The following is a 16,543-nucleotide window of genomic DNA, read 5'->3' on the forward strand; positions in this document are numbered from 1 at the left end:
GAGCAATCCAGCGGTGCACAGACAGTCCAGGAAGTTTTTGGAAAGTGTAGCGGACAATTTCCTGGTGCAAGTGCTGGAGGAACCAACTAGGGGCAGAGCTCTTCATGACCTGCTGCTCACAAACAGGGAAGAATTAGTAGGGGAAGCAAACGTGGATGGGAACCTGGGAGGCAGTGACCATGAGATGGTCGAGTTCAGGATCCTGACACAAGGAAGAAAGGAGAGCAGCAGAATACGGACCCTGGACTTCAGAAAAGCAGACTTTGACTCCCTCAGGGAACTGATAGGAAGGATCCCCTGGGAGAATAACATGAGGGGAAAAGGAGTCCAGGAGAACTGGTTGTACATTAAAGAATCCTTATTGAGGTTGCAAGAACAAACCATCCTGACGTGTAGAAAGAATAGTAAATATGGCAGGCGACGAGCTTGGCTTAACAGTGAAATCCTTGCTGATCTTAAACACAAAAAAGAAGCTTACAAGAAGTGGAAGATTGGACAAATGACCAGGGAGGAGTATAAAAATATTGCTCAGGCATGCAGGAGTGAAATCAGGAAGACCAAATCACACTTGGAGTTGCAGCTAGCAAGAGAAGTTAAGAGTAACAAGAAGGGCTTCTTCAGGTATGTTAGCAACAAGAAGAAAGTCAAGGAAAGTGTGGGCCCCTTACTGAATGAGGGAGGCAACCTAGTGACAGAGATATGGAAAAAGCTTATGTACTCAATGCTTTTTTTGCCTCTGTCTTCACAAACAAGGTCAGCTCCCAGACTACTGCACTGGGCAGCACAGCATGGGGAGGAGGTGACCAGCCCTCTGTGGAGAAAGAAGTGGTTCAGGACTATTTAGAAAAGCTGGACGAGCACAAGTCCCTGGGGCCAGATGCGCTGCATGCGAGGGTGCTAAAGGAGTTGGCGGATGTGATTGCAGAGCCATTGCCCATTGAAAAATCATGGCAATCGGGGGAGGTCCTGGATGACTGGAAAATGTAGTGCCCATCTTTTAAAAAAAAAAAAAAAAAAAAGAGGAGAAGGAGGATCTAGGGAACTACAGGCCAGTCAGCCTTACCTCAGTCCCTGAAAAATCATGGCACAGGTCCTCAAGGACTCAATTCTGAAGCACTCGGAGGACAGGAAAGTGATCAGGAAGAGTCAGCATGGATTCACCAAGGGCAAGTCATGCCTGACTAACCTAAATGCCTTCTATGACGAGATAACTGGCTCTGTGGATGAGGGGAAAGCAGTGGACGTGTTATTCCTTGACTTTAGCAAAGCTTTTGATATGGTCTCCCACAGTATTCGTGCCAGCAAGATAAAGTAGTATGGGCTGGATGAATTGACTATAAGGTGGATAGAAAGCTGGCTAGATCGTCAGGCTCAACGAGTAGTGATCAATGGCTCCATGTCTAGTTGGCAGCCAGTATCAAGCAGAGTGCCCCAAGGGTTGGTCCTGGGGCCAGTTTTGTTCAATATCTTCATTAATGATCTGGAGGATGGTGTGGACTGCACCCTCAGCAAGTTTTCAGATGACACTAAACTGGGAGGAGTGGTAGATATGCTGGAGGGTAGGGACAGGATACAGACAGACCTAGACAAATTAAAGGATTGGGCCAAAAGAAATCTGATGAGGTTCAACAAGGACAAGTGCAGAGTCCTGCACTTAGGACACAAGAATCCCATGCACTGCTACAGACTAGGCAGCAGTTCTGCAGAAAAGGACCTAGGGGTTACACAATGGACGAGAAGCTGGATATGAGTTGACGATGCGCCCTTGTTGCCAAGAAGGCTAACAGCATTTTGGGCTGTATAAGTAGGGGTATTGCCAGCAGATCACAGGATGTGATAGTTCCCCTCTATTCGGCATTCGTGAGACCTCATCTAGAGTACTGTGTCCAGTTTTGGGCCTCACACTACAAGAAGGATGTGGAAAAATTGGAAAGAGTCCAGTGGAGGGCAACAAAAATGATTAGGGGGCTGGAACACATGACTTATGATAAGAGGCTGAGGGAACTGAGATTTAGTCAGCAGAAGAGAAGAATGAGGGGGGATTTGATAGCTGCTTTCAACTACCTGAAAGGGGGTTCCAAAGAAGATGGATTTAGACTGTTCTCAGTGGTTCCAGATGGCAGAACAAGGAGTAATGGTCTCAAGTTGCAGTGGGGAAGGTTTAAGTTGGATATTAGGAAAAACTTTTTCGCTAGGAGGGTGGTAAAGCACTGGAATGGGTTACCTAGGGAGGTGGTGGAATCTCCTTCCTTAGAGGTTTTGAAGGTCAAAGCCCTGGCTGGGATGATTTAGTTGGGGATTGGTCCTGCTTTGAGCAGGGGGTTGGACTAGATGACCTTCTGAGGACCCTTCCAACTCTGATATTCTATGATTCTAAGGTTACTCACCCTATGCACTAACTGAGGTTCTTTGAGATGTGTCTCCCTATGGTTTCTCCACTGTAGGTGCCGCAGCACCCCTTGCGCCTGCGATTGAAGATCTTCGATGGCAGTGCCCATTGAGCTGCATACGCTCCTCCCTGTCTCGCGTCAAGGGCAGCATCTATATATAGCAATCTGAGATCCAACTGCCCTCAGTTCCTTCTCTAACATAGAGCTCATCTTTGAGCTCCGAAGCAGAGGAGGAGGAGGGCGGGTAGTGGAGCACTCCTAAGGACTCACATCTCAGAGAAGCTAGTTACTGCACAGGGTGAGTAACCTTCTCTTCTTCTTTGAGTAGTGTCCCTAGGGGTGCTCCACTGTAGGTGACCGTAGAGCAGTATCCGTAGATGGAAGGCTGGGGCTTCAGAGTGGCATCTAATAAGGAGGAGAGGGCCGTGCATCCTAGTATGGCTTCTGATGCTGTGTCACGGATAATTGCATCGTGTTAGCTAAAAGTGTCTGTGGATGCCCAAGTGGCTTCTTTGCCAATGTCAGTGATGGACACATTGTTGAGAAAGGCAATCAAGGTGGAGACAGAGCAAGTGGAATGTGCTTGACTTCCATGTGGAGGTAGCTGGTTGTGTAGTTGATAACAAAAGTGTATGCACTGTGTGATCCACTTGGAAAGACACTGTTTGGATACAGACACTCCCTGTGGCGAATGTCTGAAAGATTTAGTTCTAGCAAGGTAAAAGGCTACAGCTCTCCTAATGTCCAAGGTGAGTAGAGTTGCTTCTTGTTGGTCGGTGTGTGGCTTTGGGAAGAAACAGGGAAGGTGGATAGGTTGGTTCAAATGCAAGGAGGATGGTACTTTGGGTAGGAATTTTGGATGCGTGTGTAACATGACCTTGTCCTTAGAAAAAATTGTGTATGGAGAGTATGCCATGAGAGCCCCTATTTCTCCTACTCATCGGGCCAACATGATGGCTATAAGAAATGCTGTTTTCATGGAAAGATTAATGTAGGATGATGTTGCCACTGGCTCAAATAGCGGTCTAGTGAGAGAGTGCAAGATGAGGTTGGGATCCCAGGGCTGGGTGGGATGTCATATGCTAGTGCAAAGGCCTTGAAGGAATCTCTTCATGAGCAGGTGGGTGAATATGGAATAGCCATCTATCTTGGGGTGGAATGCTGTGATGGTGACCAAGTGCATATGAATGGAGCTTGTAGATAGGCCTGATCTTTTAAGATCTAGAATATAATAAAAAATGGGTGGTAACAGGATGTTCATTGCTGAAACATGATTAGCTGTGTACTGGAATTGGAATCTTTCCCATTTTTGGAGGTAAGTACAGTGAGTTGTGTTGTGTCATGTCTGCTATTTAAGAGAACCTCTTTTACTGCCTCTGAACAGGTCATCTCTGAATCCTGTAACCATGAAGGAGCCATGCCTTGAGATGAGCAAGACATAGATTGGAATGGAGAATTCAGCTCGCATCCTGCGAGAGGAGGCATGGAATCAATTGCAAGATGATCAGAGAACACACTGTCATGCGTAAGAGGTAAGAATACCAAATTTGTCATAGTAATGTCGGCGCTATGAGGATGACTTGGGCTCATTCCACCTGTATTTTGTGAAACAAAAGGGAAAGAGGGGAAAAGGTGGAAAGGCCTCAAGTCGTAGAGCATCCCATGTAATGAGGAAGGCATGGCCTAGACCCATCCGTGAGCAGAACTGAAGGCATTTGGCGTTCTCTGGTGTGGCAAAGAGATCTATGCGGGGAAATCCCCAGCGGCTGAATATGCACTGAAGAACTCTTGTGCCTAGTTCCCACTCACGGTCTTGTGAGAATTGTCTGCTCACTTTCGGATGGCCGCAGCAAGCAGGGGTCAGCTGATGGCTGAGTCAAGTGTGAGAGCCGTGCCTGAGAAGTATCAGGGCTGGGGTCCAAAGCTGGCCTTAGAGAACTCTCCATGAGGAGAAGTTTCAGTCTGAGTTCACAGTCCTTTAGGGTCTGGGTGGTTGAGTTAATGCAGTGGGTGCACTTCTGTGCAACATGGCCCTCACCGAGGCAGTGGATGCACTGTGAGTGACCGTTACTTATGAGTAAGGCCTACCAACAAGAGAGATACCTCTTGAATCAGGGGGATCCCAGCATAGTCCCGAGGGGGAGAGCTCCCAATCAGGGAGGGCGGGAAACAGGTAACAGGGAGGGAAGAGTAGCAAAGTTTTGGTTTCTTTTAGGGGGAGAAAATTCATGAAAATGGCTAATCACTACTAAAGAAAGGTAAGTTAATGAGAGTATCTCTAAAAGTAGAAGGGCTCTGCTCTGGATTCGGTCTCACACCAAAGGTGGTTGAGAAGAAACTGAGGGCAGTTGGACCGCAAAGCGCTATATATAGATGCCGATCCCGGCGTGATATGGAGAGAAGCGCATGTGAAGCCCAACAGGCACTGCTACAGAAGATCTCTCTGCATCTTGATCAGAGAGCTGCCACACCTACACACCTATCGGGACACTACTCAAAGAAGAGCTGTTTGGCTAAAATTTTCCCATGCTGGTTGTCTGCCTCAGGTTGGATTTTTTTTTTTTTTTGGCAAGTGTCAGCAAAAAGAATTCAGCTGTGTTCAAGAAATAGGCTAGGTAAAAGGAGACGGATGAGATTGGGACTGTAAGAAGGGATGAAGGAGGGACAGTGACTGGTAGTTGGTGGTGGCGAGGCTGTGACTGGGTTGGGCAAGAAGACCGGGAGCTAATGGTAGTGAGCCTGCCCAAAGCACTGGTTGTTCTGAATGAGGCAGCAGTCCTGGAGATAAAATAGTGTATAATCATAATTAAAAACTGTATCATAATGCACACACATTAAGGGTCGAATTAAGGGTGCACAGGCAACCTTAATTCTAGCATGTCCTAACTTCCGAGTGCTTGATTTTGCAATCTTAATAATGTTCTTTTAACATATTTGGTGTGTTTATTATATATCTCAAATGGCAAATCATGACCGTGAGATTACAGAAGATATTAAACATGCAGAATAATTTCACATCTCCATTTAAAGGGGATGGCCCAAATTATATGCAAGTGGCACCAAAGATGTCACTGGGGATGGATAAGGAGTAAACATTTAGCCTGTATGTTTAATAAATGTACATAGTCAAAAGAGAATTGTTTTTAGTAATTATTATAATGTAAATCACTAAGCTTTACTTACCAACTGCGACAGCACTGGTGGAAGGGAATGATACAAATCAAAAAACAAGTCCAAGGTCTCTGGTTCTAGGAAGACTGAGAAAAAAAAAGAGAGATGTTTTTATCACTGTTTATCAGTAATAATTAAATATTTATCACCAGAATTGTTTTTATTTTTCATAAAAGTGCTAAGAGTGAGGTACAATTCTGATTAAAGAACAAAATATCAATATAAGTGTATTAAATAGCTCAGCTCAAATGTGTAGTGGGGAAGGATAGCTCAGTGGTTTGAGCATTGGCCTGCTAAACCCAAGGTTGTGAGCTCAATCCTTGAGGGGGGCCATTTAGGGAACTGGGGTAAAAAAAAAAAAAATCTGTCTGGGTATCAGTCCTGCTTTGAGCAGGGGGTTGGACTAGATGACCTCCTGAGATCCCTTCCAACCCTGATAGTCTATGATTGATTCTATAAGACCTTGTAATGCTCTTTTAGCACAATTAATCTATTCTATATACCAAAAGAAAAAAAATGTATCTATACAACAAATCATGCAATGCTTTGTCATGGTGTAACAAAGTGCTGGGAACAACAGCTGAGCCAGGACTCTGATCACTTAAACACCAGTTAATTCGCACACCCAGGCAGTGGACCTGACTGTGCCTAATCAGTGGATTAGAATGGGCTGGAGGGTAGACTAACCAGCTAACTGGCCCTTTAAGGCAGAGGGTAAATGAAGGCATAAGAAGGAAAAACAGGCTAGGAGAGCCAAAACCAAGAAGCATCTCTGGGTGGAGACACCTCTTCCATCTCTCCTCCTTGGCAGAGGATTGAGGAGAACCTGCTGCTATAAACGATATTATGTATGGCCCAGTAAGATCAAATGTAAATAAACTATACGGTGGTGTTTAATAATTGAAAGTCTCCAAATAGTCTGTATAGACAGAGCAGAAGAAGGGGTGGGTTGGACCTTGCTCTGTTACACATGGATACCCAGGAACGTGATTCTATAAATGACCTGTATTATACACACAGAGAGCTTACTGCAGCTCTCAAAGGTACTCAGATACTTTGGTGATGGGCATGATATAAGAACCTGCACAGAACAGTTTGAATTGCACACCGCTGTGTGATATAGTACATTAAGGAAAGAGACATTGTTTCTGTTATAGATAGAAATTATAAAATAGCCACATGAGGTTTCCTGTTTAATATATCAGCAAACAAGACTACCTTACAGGAAAAGATCTTAGATAATTTTATAATTACAAGTACTATATCAAAACAAACAGATAACATATTCCACTACATGTAGAATGCACTTCAGTGTTAACAGTTATGATCTTTTCTTACTTGTTCTCCAGTTTGTTGGGATCTGTACAGTGCATAAATCATCTGCAGACTCATCTGCTGAATTGCCAATGAAGTCAAAGTTAAGACAGTTGAGGACAAGTTTCAAGAGATGCATTGCTAAACTTTGTTGTTGTTGATCCTGAAGATTTAAAGGTTTTGCCAATAACTATATTTAAAAAATGAAAATATTTCATTAAGTTGTTTGTATACAACAGATTGAATATAATTTTGAAACAGAAAATATTTAGTTCTAAATCTTTACAACAGATTGTCAGTACATAGAGAAATTTCAAAATTTTAAAGGTTTTTCACCCATAAAGGGTAAAGTAAATTAGACTTTATTCCTCTAAGACTCAGTTCTCATCTTTCTAAAAAAAGGCAAGTAAAGGGATACATTTTCCTACAGTATTGGTATATAAACTGTGCATCTCCAAGATACAGACCTAATCTTTAAAATGTGGTTAAACTTAGAAGACTGTATCTAAATTTTACATTTGGGGTTCCATACTCATTCTCCCTCATTTGCTCCAGAGCAAATATGTTTTCACTTTACAACTCAAAAGCTCCAGAAACTCCTCCTCCTCCAGAATGGGTTCTTCTTGTTCTACATCATCATCAGTACTACAAAGCCTACAATCTGAATTTAGCTAACAGTTTGGTGATATATAAGACCAGAATACAATACAACTCACTGTCCCTCAGCTGCATTGCTAGCACTACAGAGCCAAGGGTAAACACTTACTTTTGTCAGTGAAGTATGCTGATGGGATTAGGAGGCTTACAAAGAGCATACATTCTGAGTAAGATGACAGTTTTACACAGGCCCTTCTCTAACTACTGCAATTACCATAATATATAATTACAAAGAAAGCCATCACAACCACAAATTAAACAACTGACTACGACTATAAACATATAGTGTATAAAGGCAATGAGTTTCGAGCTTCAAACACATTAGTCACTAAAGTTGTTCTTTGGAGGTTGGAAAATTGTTTCCCTTAAAGAGTTACTTTTCTGGCCAAAACAGCAATCAAAATGCAGCCTCTTCTTACTCAGTGCATCTCCCTGTTTATATTCAGATTCAGATCTGTTGATTTAGTGACCAAAGGTTTTGAGACTGGGAGAGGGAGCTGGAATCTATTTTGTGCCATCAGCAGAATTGAGTTGTAATTGTTGAATCTTCATCACTGGTGACGATGCACGAGCCATAAAGAACCCAGCTTGGAAACCAACAGCTTGCTCTATTTTATTTTTATTTTCCAATTACACTTGTTACTCTGCTAAGCTTTTATACAACTTTTATGTGAGTGCTTACATTTTATGGGTAGAAATTACACCAATGGTTTGATAAATGTTAGTTTAGTGCACAATTAAATAAGTTAGTAAATGCTATACTTATTACTATAGTTTCCTGAAGAGAAGCTGGCATTATACAGATGTTTTAATTATTACATATTAACTACTACCTGGAAGGGTGACTGGGCTGAACATGTTCACACTTTTCAGTGTTTGGGAGTATCAGTTTAACTTTAGTCCCGTTGAGCTTGAAGGCAATTAGGCTAGAGAATGTGTGGTGTGGCATGTGTGTGAGAGAACCCTAATATAGCACTGTACCATCTGCAACAGGTTTGTAGCCTCTGTAAAGGGGTTCTAGATATCTCTGAATGTATCTAATCTTTCTTGTAGACAGTACAGGATTTCTCCATGAATGCATATTTCCATCACTGATTTAAAACCTTGAATGTACATGGGCAGCATATTCACCAGTCCAAAGATTATAACTTTAGCCCCAGTCATTGCAAACATCATCCACGTCCCAATGGCTGTGGCCAAGAATTTAAAAAATGTGTGCCAAAAGTTAGGCTTCTAGGTCCAAATTTCAGCACCTAAATAAATAATTTGATTTTCTCAAGCGCTGAACAACCAGCAGCTCCCAAAGAAAGCACTGAGGGAGTAGGAAGCAAGTGTTGTTTTTAAAAATAGACTACTCTCAAATTCAAGCAGTTGCTTGGTCTTAAGAGAAGCAGAGCTCAGCAGCTTCCTAAGCACAACAAAGGCCTTGATCAGCAGGGAAGACAAGACTCAAAGCGCAAAGCCCAGTTTTGGAGTCCCTTAAACCTACATGGGTCTGAGAGACTTAGGCTACTGAAGGCTGTTCCTCAGTACCTGCTGTCAAGCCTGTGGAGAGGCTGGGGTCTGAACTCCTCAGAGAGCCACACAGAGGCTCACAGGGCTAGCAAAAGAGGCAGAAACCCCTTGTCAGACCAGGCTACTCTGCCACATCAAGAGGATTTATCATCCTTTTTCAGGAACACTGAGGTAGAAGGCCTAACTAAGCTAAAATAAAACTAAACTAGGGAAACAACATAGGAAACAAGAAGAAAATCTCAGGATACGTGCTGTCTACTCTGGAAGACAGAACATAACTGAAGAAACAAATAGACAAACTGGACAGGCTCTCAAAAATTCAACAATTTTATCGGTTGCTCGTGCCTGTTCTAATTTGATGTAAGCAAACATCCACCTAGGTACAGACTGACCTTGTCCACTCAGAGTAATACCTACCATAAATTTAAAGCAGTAAAAACATAAAAGCCTCACTTTTAAGGCATTTTAATACTAGCTTCAGTTATAAAACAGTCTTACCTCCTTTAGAAGAGAGCATGCCAGCATCAAAATATCCTTTAAAGACGTGTCACGGAATGAGGTAGCTATTTTACGATGTTTCGCTGAAGGTCTTGAATAATCAACCTAAAAAATATAAGGCCACAAGAATAAACAAGTCTTTTTTCTTCCTTAAGACTAGTGAAGGGGCATTTCTGGCAAGAGTCATTAGTCACAACAAATGAAGACTATGGTCAGGTACGAAGTCCAGGCCTCCTGGTCTCTCTTACCAATACCAGTACCCACTGACTCTGTGCATTCCTATTCATTGTTGTTCTTACTCTATTTTTTCCTATATTACCTATTATTTCTGGTTTGTTCTATGCCCTGCCCATGATGCTAGCCTACTAGGTCTATAGCAACACCAAGAACAAGTGGAAGCAAGTGATGAGATATTCAGCAGCTGCTCTGCAAAACATCACCTATGGAGCTCATGTGAAATTGCTCCTGCACTGTGGAGTTCTGTAAGAGAGGGAGAGCTGGTCTGCACTTTGACTGCTCCTGTTTTAGTGTTGTATCAAGTCAGGTCGCCAAATCATTTTTCCTTTGCTTTAATTTTGGTGTTTTTCCTTTTCTCTAATCAATACACTCCATTTCTAGCTTGATCCCTACTCTCCATCCCAAACCAGGAACACCAGAATCAAATTTCACTCTCCAGGATAATACTTCTTTGAACTTTATGTACAAAAACACAAAGAGGAAGCTGCTGAGATTGGTAATGAGATAAAGAGTATGTCCACACTGCAATTGGAGGGGTGATTGCAGCCCAGGTAGGCATACCTATGCTAACTTTAATCTAGTTTGCACAGCTAAAAAACAGTAAAGACATGGCAGCGTGTATGATATGGGCTAGCAACATATTTACCCAAGGTTCTGAGTGGGCTTGTACAGCTGAAGCCTGTGTTGCTGTGCCTTTGCTGCTATATATATTTTTGGCAATGTTTTCCCCTTTCCCACCCTGCAGCTGATGGGCAACCTACTTTTAGATCACATCCACCCACTGAGAAGTCCGGGTCCCCTAAACATCTGGGGTTTTAAAACAAAAGAATCCTCCATGTCTAAGTCCTGTTTTTTAATACCACTTCTATAGTGTGCAGGGAGACTCTGACACACTGCTTTAGCAGCGTTACATTCAAGGGAGGGATAGCTCAATGGTTTGAGCATTGGCCTGCTAACCCAGGGTTGAGTGTTCAATCATTGAGGGGGCCATTTGGGGAACTGGGGTAAAAATCTGGGGATTGGTCCAGCTTTGAGCAGGAGGTTAGACTAGATGACCTCCTGAGGTCCCTTCCAACCCTATGATTCTATGATCTCGTACAAAAGGGAAAAAAACTATACATACTTACTAGGTTCATTTCCTGAGTCAGTTCTGAAAGGATCATCACTCCTATGATATAATGGTCCACAGTTGCCTACAGAACAAAACAGATACATTTCCTAATCTAAAATGTAACACTTGACATTTCTAATATTAGCAGAAACAGGTTGGGTGAACCTACATTTTTAGGCTGAGATTTTTACAGTTGTCTACAAGATTTAGATGTCCAAATCTCATTAAACTAGTATGAATTGCAAGTCCAAATCCCCAAGGTGGCTTTCAAAATCGCACCATAAAACATTAAAACTTAAGGATATTATTATATTATATATCTTCAGTTTAGAAATATATATTCTGAATACCTACATTAGAGGAACACCACTATTAAACACTTCTCTAAGGGTAATTCAATCCTTTATCCTTCTAAGGTAGCTATAATAAGTCCCACATAGTTTAGATGAGAGTTTAAAAAAAGTGTCCTTGGTGGATTAAAGATCAGATGGCACTTTTAAGAAGAGTACAGATTTGCACGGAGATCTGGTCAAACATTTCCCATTCCACTGAAAAGCAACATGCTGGTTTTGGCCTGACTGACATACCCCATCCTGCAGGTGTCTGCATCTTAGCAGTGAAGTGATTCCTCTATACATTAAGTGCTGTTCAATGGGAGCCACACAGGAACATATCTGAGGATGTGACCCACAATTGAACAACTCTTTGGAATGCTTTGAGATGAAAGGCATTCTATAAAAGTGTAAGATAGTGTGAAATTACTACTAATAAACATCTCTTTAGCAAATTATTCATAGGAATGATTTAATATTACTTTGCACTTGAATAAGAACACAATAGAGCTCCCTTCACTGGCGCATTACAAGGCACTGAATAATAAAACATGATTAAGATAATCACTTTGTTTAAAATATTTAAAATCAATGGTAAACTAATTAGTGTTACAGGCTACTGCCTTTGATTCAGAAGGTTATGTCCACCTTCTGTAACCAAAGTCTGCAATCAACAGTTGCTCAGCTGTTTCTGGACATCCAGATAGCAGTGTAAACCTTTTCTCTCAAAGGTGGAACTTGCCTCAGTTTCCCTTGCCTTTGTCACCTCCAGACTGGATTAATCTAGTAACCTTGAAGAACACTTAAACTTCAACTAATGCAGATTTTCACTGCTTACACATGGGATCTGATTCCGTCACCTTGTACGGTCATTTATACCTGTGCACAGTATGCGTACAAGGATACCAAATCAGCATGGTGGAGTAAGAGGTTTTTAAACAAAAAAAAAAAAAACCACAACCTTTGCACTGGTGTGAATGATTATATAAGATGCAGAGCAGTGGACAATCAGGACCATGGAATATATATTACACCTGTGCTCCACAGAATGCACTGACCGCCTCCAGTTTGCTTCTGGGTAAAAGATAAAGTTTTGGTTTTGATCTAAAAGCTATTTATGGTTTATGTCCTTCCTCCTCTGACACCAGTGTTCCAACCTGACACTTGTGATCAACTGGATTATCCAAGCTGATAGTCCCAAGATTTATACATCTAGGGTATGGTGACAGTGTTTTCTCAGAAGAGGGTCCTTGACTCTGGAATTAATTTCCTTCCCTTTTGCCTGACAACCCCCAGTTTTGTCAATCTTCTCAGCACACTGCAAGGCCCACATATATGTTCAGGCTTTTCCTGATGGGACCAGAGTAGGAAGAACCTCTTTTGGAAAGTGAGTATCGGAAGTGCACAGAAGCAAGGCTCTTTCAGGGTCACTGTTGTAATTTTGTCTGTTTAAACTTGCATTGCTCATGTGGCACTCTTGATATTGGTCAAGTGGACCTCTACAGGTTTGGTTTTGCTTTTTGTTCGAATTAAGAAAATGGACACTACAAACAAAAAAAGTAAAAGTGTTCCACAGTCACGGAACAGATTACTAAGTGTACTTATTTAAACAGATCTTGAACAGTATCTTAAACACCTTAATGTCTTTCATATCAGAACTTCAAAGCAGGTTGCAAATATTCATTACATCACACAAGCCCCCTCAGTAGGGTGACCAGACACCAAGTGTGAAAAATTGGGACAAGGGGTGGGGAGTAATAGGACTCTATATAAGACAAAGCCCCAAATATCGGTACTGTCCCTATAAAATCGGTATTTCTGGTCACCCTACCCCTTGGTGATAAGAAAATACTAATCACATTTTACAGATGAGAAAAACTAAAGCATAGACTTGCCCAAGGCGGTAGAGAGAGTTAGTGGAAGACCTGAGAATAGAACACAGGAGTCCTGACTCCTAATCGCCTTCTCTGCACAGTAAATTACATTCTAATTCAAACTGGATCAAATTCACATATGATTACTAAAGTGCACATAGCTAAGACTGCTATTCATTAATTATCAACATATACTATTATTGCTTAGGTTTTTTCCCATTTCAATAGTAAATTCAGTTCACTAGTAGATTTATAGCTTTATTTTCTCCTTTACAGGAATTTTTAATTTAATGAAAAGAAATCTCTTAAGTAGCAAAGTTTTGTATTTAAGCCTCCATTATTAGTGAGCTACCAATGCAGAGTCACACTGCAATCATTTTAATAATAAATGTAAAATTCAATTACATTTATAAAAATAACTGCAAAAAAGCTACAGTATACTACTCAAGAGTTTGTTTTTAATAAATATTACAGTCCATCTTTTACTGTCATTCCAAATTTAGCTCAGAACATTCTATTTGCATATTATAATCAAATTATTTTGAAAAAGAGAAACAAATGAAGCATAAATCTGACACTCAATGGCAGAGAACACGACTGAAACTGTTACACTCATTATTTTCCTTGCTTAGTGGCCAGGAACACCACCACAGACAGTGTCCTGGACCAACAATACATACTACCATCCCTTAAGGAAATTAATGTAGAAATATCTAGACAAATCCACTACAGATATTTCACTGAAATAAATTCTGAAAAGAAAACAACCCCTCTGCCCCATTTCATGTATGCATTTTGATACTAATTTTCTTACACTCTGAGTTTTAATGTTATTCCTAATCTAGGGATTATGGATGTGTTTAGAGACCAGCAGAAAAAACACAAGAATATATCTGTGCCACTGACCAAGCAGCACCAATAAAACTCTCCACACCACCTTTGGTTTAAAGATCACTGGCCACAATCTTATTGAACTGTTTAACTTCAAACCTTCGACGGAATTAACCAAAACAGTTGAGCCCTTACTCAGCTATATGTGCATTGCAATCCCTTCCAGCTAAATTCCCCACCTACCCTTCCTTCAATGTAAAAAGTCAAGCTCATCCTTGAGGGTGCAATGTTCCAATACACCACCCGACCAATACAAAGTATTACCTGTCTTTAGTCTCCTTATTTTCAAAGCTCCATCTAAGTCTCTGAGATCAGAGGCAATGACATTTGTAATCCTCCTGCAGGTTCCTCTGGACTGCTCATAAGGACTCCCATTTAGGGCATCACAACAACCCACATACACCCTGAATCATTTGCTACCGCTTCTGGCAATGTCTGCCAGGCAACCTTTGCAGATCATTGTTTTTCAGAGTCAGGAAAAAATTTGCTCATGTAGCAGAGTGGGGGGTTTCACCTTTCCCTGAGCACCATGCAAGTTTTACCTGGCAGGTTTTCATGCTGGTTCCTGCTTGGCCCTAGCTACCCTAACTGCCCTAGGGCATACTGGGTCCAATCAGATGCCTTGTGCTAGGAGCAACCAAGCCAAGGCCCCAAATGCTGGAGGGGAAGGTGAGTGACCCTCCCTTATTATGACCTAATCAAGTGGTTCCCAAACTTGTTCCACAGCTTGTTCCGCAGCCAGTCCGTCCCTCGGCCCATGCCGCTTCCAGCAGATCCCATTGGCCTGGAGCAGCAAACCGGGGCCACTGGGAGCCGCAATCGGCTGAACCTGCGGACGCGGCAGGTAAACAAACCAGCCCGGCCCACCAGAGGCTTCCCCTGCACAAGTGGCGGAACAAGTTTGGGAACCACTGGACTAGTCTGTTTAAACCCAAGTCACAAGACAAGGAAAGCCCACACCACCAACCCCACAACAGTGAGTCACCTACCCATTTCCATTGCCTAAGTGGCAGACCCCTTACAAATTGTGACTTCACCCCCACTGAGACAGAATACACATTCTAACTCACTCCTTTTTTTTTTTAAGCAATCAGCTCTGCTTTTTTGGGTCATGCAGGAAAAATTTTTTAATGTGACCACGAGAAAGGAGGAATGCTGACTATGTCATTATCAAAAACACTTTGTGTGTGTTCAAAATAACAGATAATCTGTGCAGTACAGTAAAAATCTTTACACATGCCTTTGTAAGTAGTTACAGTTAGGGTGGTATCTCTCCATATTCCCATTAATAAGCAACATGAGTATGACAGACATGTTATCACAAAGATTTTAATGGCATCCACTGTATGAAATATATAAACTTTTTTCTTTTTGATCCATTATCCAGGACTAGTATTTAGAAAGTGTACTGGTCCTGAAAAATTTTTGTACTGGTCATACAACTGAACACTATTTGCACAATTGTAGCAGCCGATATTGAAATAATCACCACAGAGTTAATGCTTTATTCCATTTGAAGGATGATATTCCCACCTTACAGATAGTACAGTACTCATGTCTTCATGTTTTTGAGATAATAGCTGCTAAAACCCTATTAGAATTCAAGTGGGAAAAATAAAGATGGTAATCAGAATGGCACGACTTTAAAGTCTGCTAACTCAATCTGCCAAGGTGAGAAACAAGTGGTTTATACCTTTGGAAAAAATGGGGAATGAAATAAAGCATTTATTTCTAGCCCTGGCAATTTGCTAAAAACTAAACCTTAAACCTGTAGCAGGCCTGCTCTGGTCCTTCAACCTAAGCAATTTTTTTTAGCACTGATCCCTGCCTTTCTAATCTGTGTATAAATACCCTTTGGGTCACTCAGAAAGCTATTCATTAAGTGAGAAGAGAGCTGAATTTAATGCAAGACTATGTAATTTTAAGTAGCGGCATGATTGGATAATTTTTCTTACCTGTAAAAATTTTTTAACATCAGCAATAATGTCTCTGAAGATGAGCTGATCTTTTTGAACCTCGAACCATCCTAATTTTGTAATCTTAGCGATCACCTGAACAAGAGCCTGGATGACAAAAGGAGCCAGTTTGGGTTGAGAGGCTACGTAGTTCAGAATATAATTCCCTGTAAAGAAACATGCTTAGTCAACATCACAATTCTTTTTAAAAACACAATTGAGCCATTATAACAGAAATGTGGGAATCTAGGTCATGTGATGTAATCAGGTTTTTTTATGCTTAGTATAAAAGACACTAATTTCAAAAAATTAAGTCATGGAAAATATTAACTACATTGGAGCTATTTGCATCAAAGTATATATGTAATTATCATTCTAACATACATTTGACAATAGTTTGTGAATACCAAGGATGCTGACTGGTTAACCAATTTAATCATTCATTCTGTCCCACCTACTGGGCATCAATTACTCTGCCTCAAATGCAACAGCAGCCTTCAGACCTGGTTTATGAAACACAAGAAATTAACAACAGTGTTCTCAGGCATGCGCCTGTACAGGCTGCTTTCAGTTCTGTCTAGGCATATTTCCTAGGTCA

General features: G+C 41.4%; 1 protein-coding gene across 4 annotated transcripts in view; it reads right to left on the bottom strand.

The window, feature by feature from the left end:
- The window catches only part of RANBP17 (RAN binding protein 17), a 279,011-nt gene that overhangs the window by 243,568 nt on the left and 18,900 nt on the right, over positions 1-16,543 (bottom strand). For 3 of the 4 annotated variants that reach the window (XM_045027073.1, XM_045027070.1, XM_045027072.1), the window contains exons 4-8: positions 15,946-16,112; positions 10,910-10,975; positions 9,546-9,650; positions 6,900-7,065; positions 5,574-5,647 (exon numbers count right to left, since the gene is read on the bottom strand). In XM_045027073.1, coding sequence (XP_044883008.1) covers positions 5,574-5,647; positions 6,900-7,065; positions 9,546-9,650; positions 10,910-10,975; positions 15,946-16,112 — 578 coding nt within the window. The remainder of the gene's footprint in view (positions 1-5,573; positions 5,648-6,899; positions 7,066-9,545; positions 9,651-10,909; positions 10,976-15,945; positions 16,113-16,543) is intronic. The other variant, XM_045027071.1, reaches the window with a different exon arrangement.

This window comes from Mauremys mutica, chromosome 8, assembly GCF_020497125.1.
Source record: "Mauremys mutica isolate MM-2020 ecotype Southern chromosome 8, ASM2049712v1, whole genome shotgun sequence".
NCBI classification, from domain to species: domain Eukaryota; kingdom Metazoa; phylum Chordata; order Testudines; family Geoemydidae; genus Mauremys; species Mauremys mutica.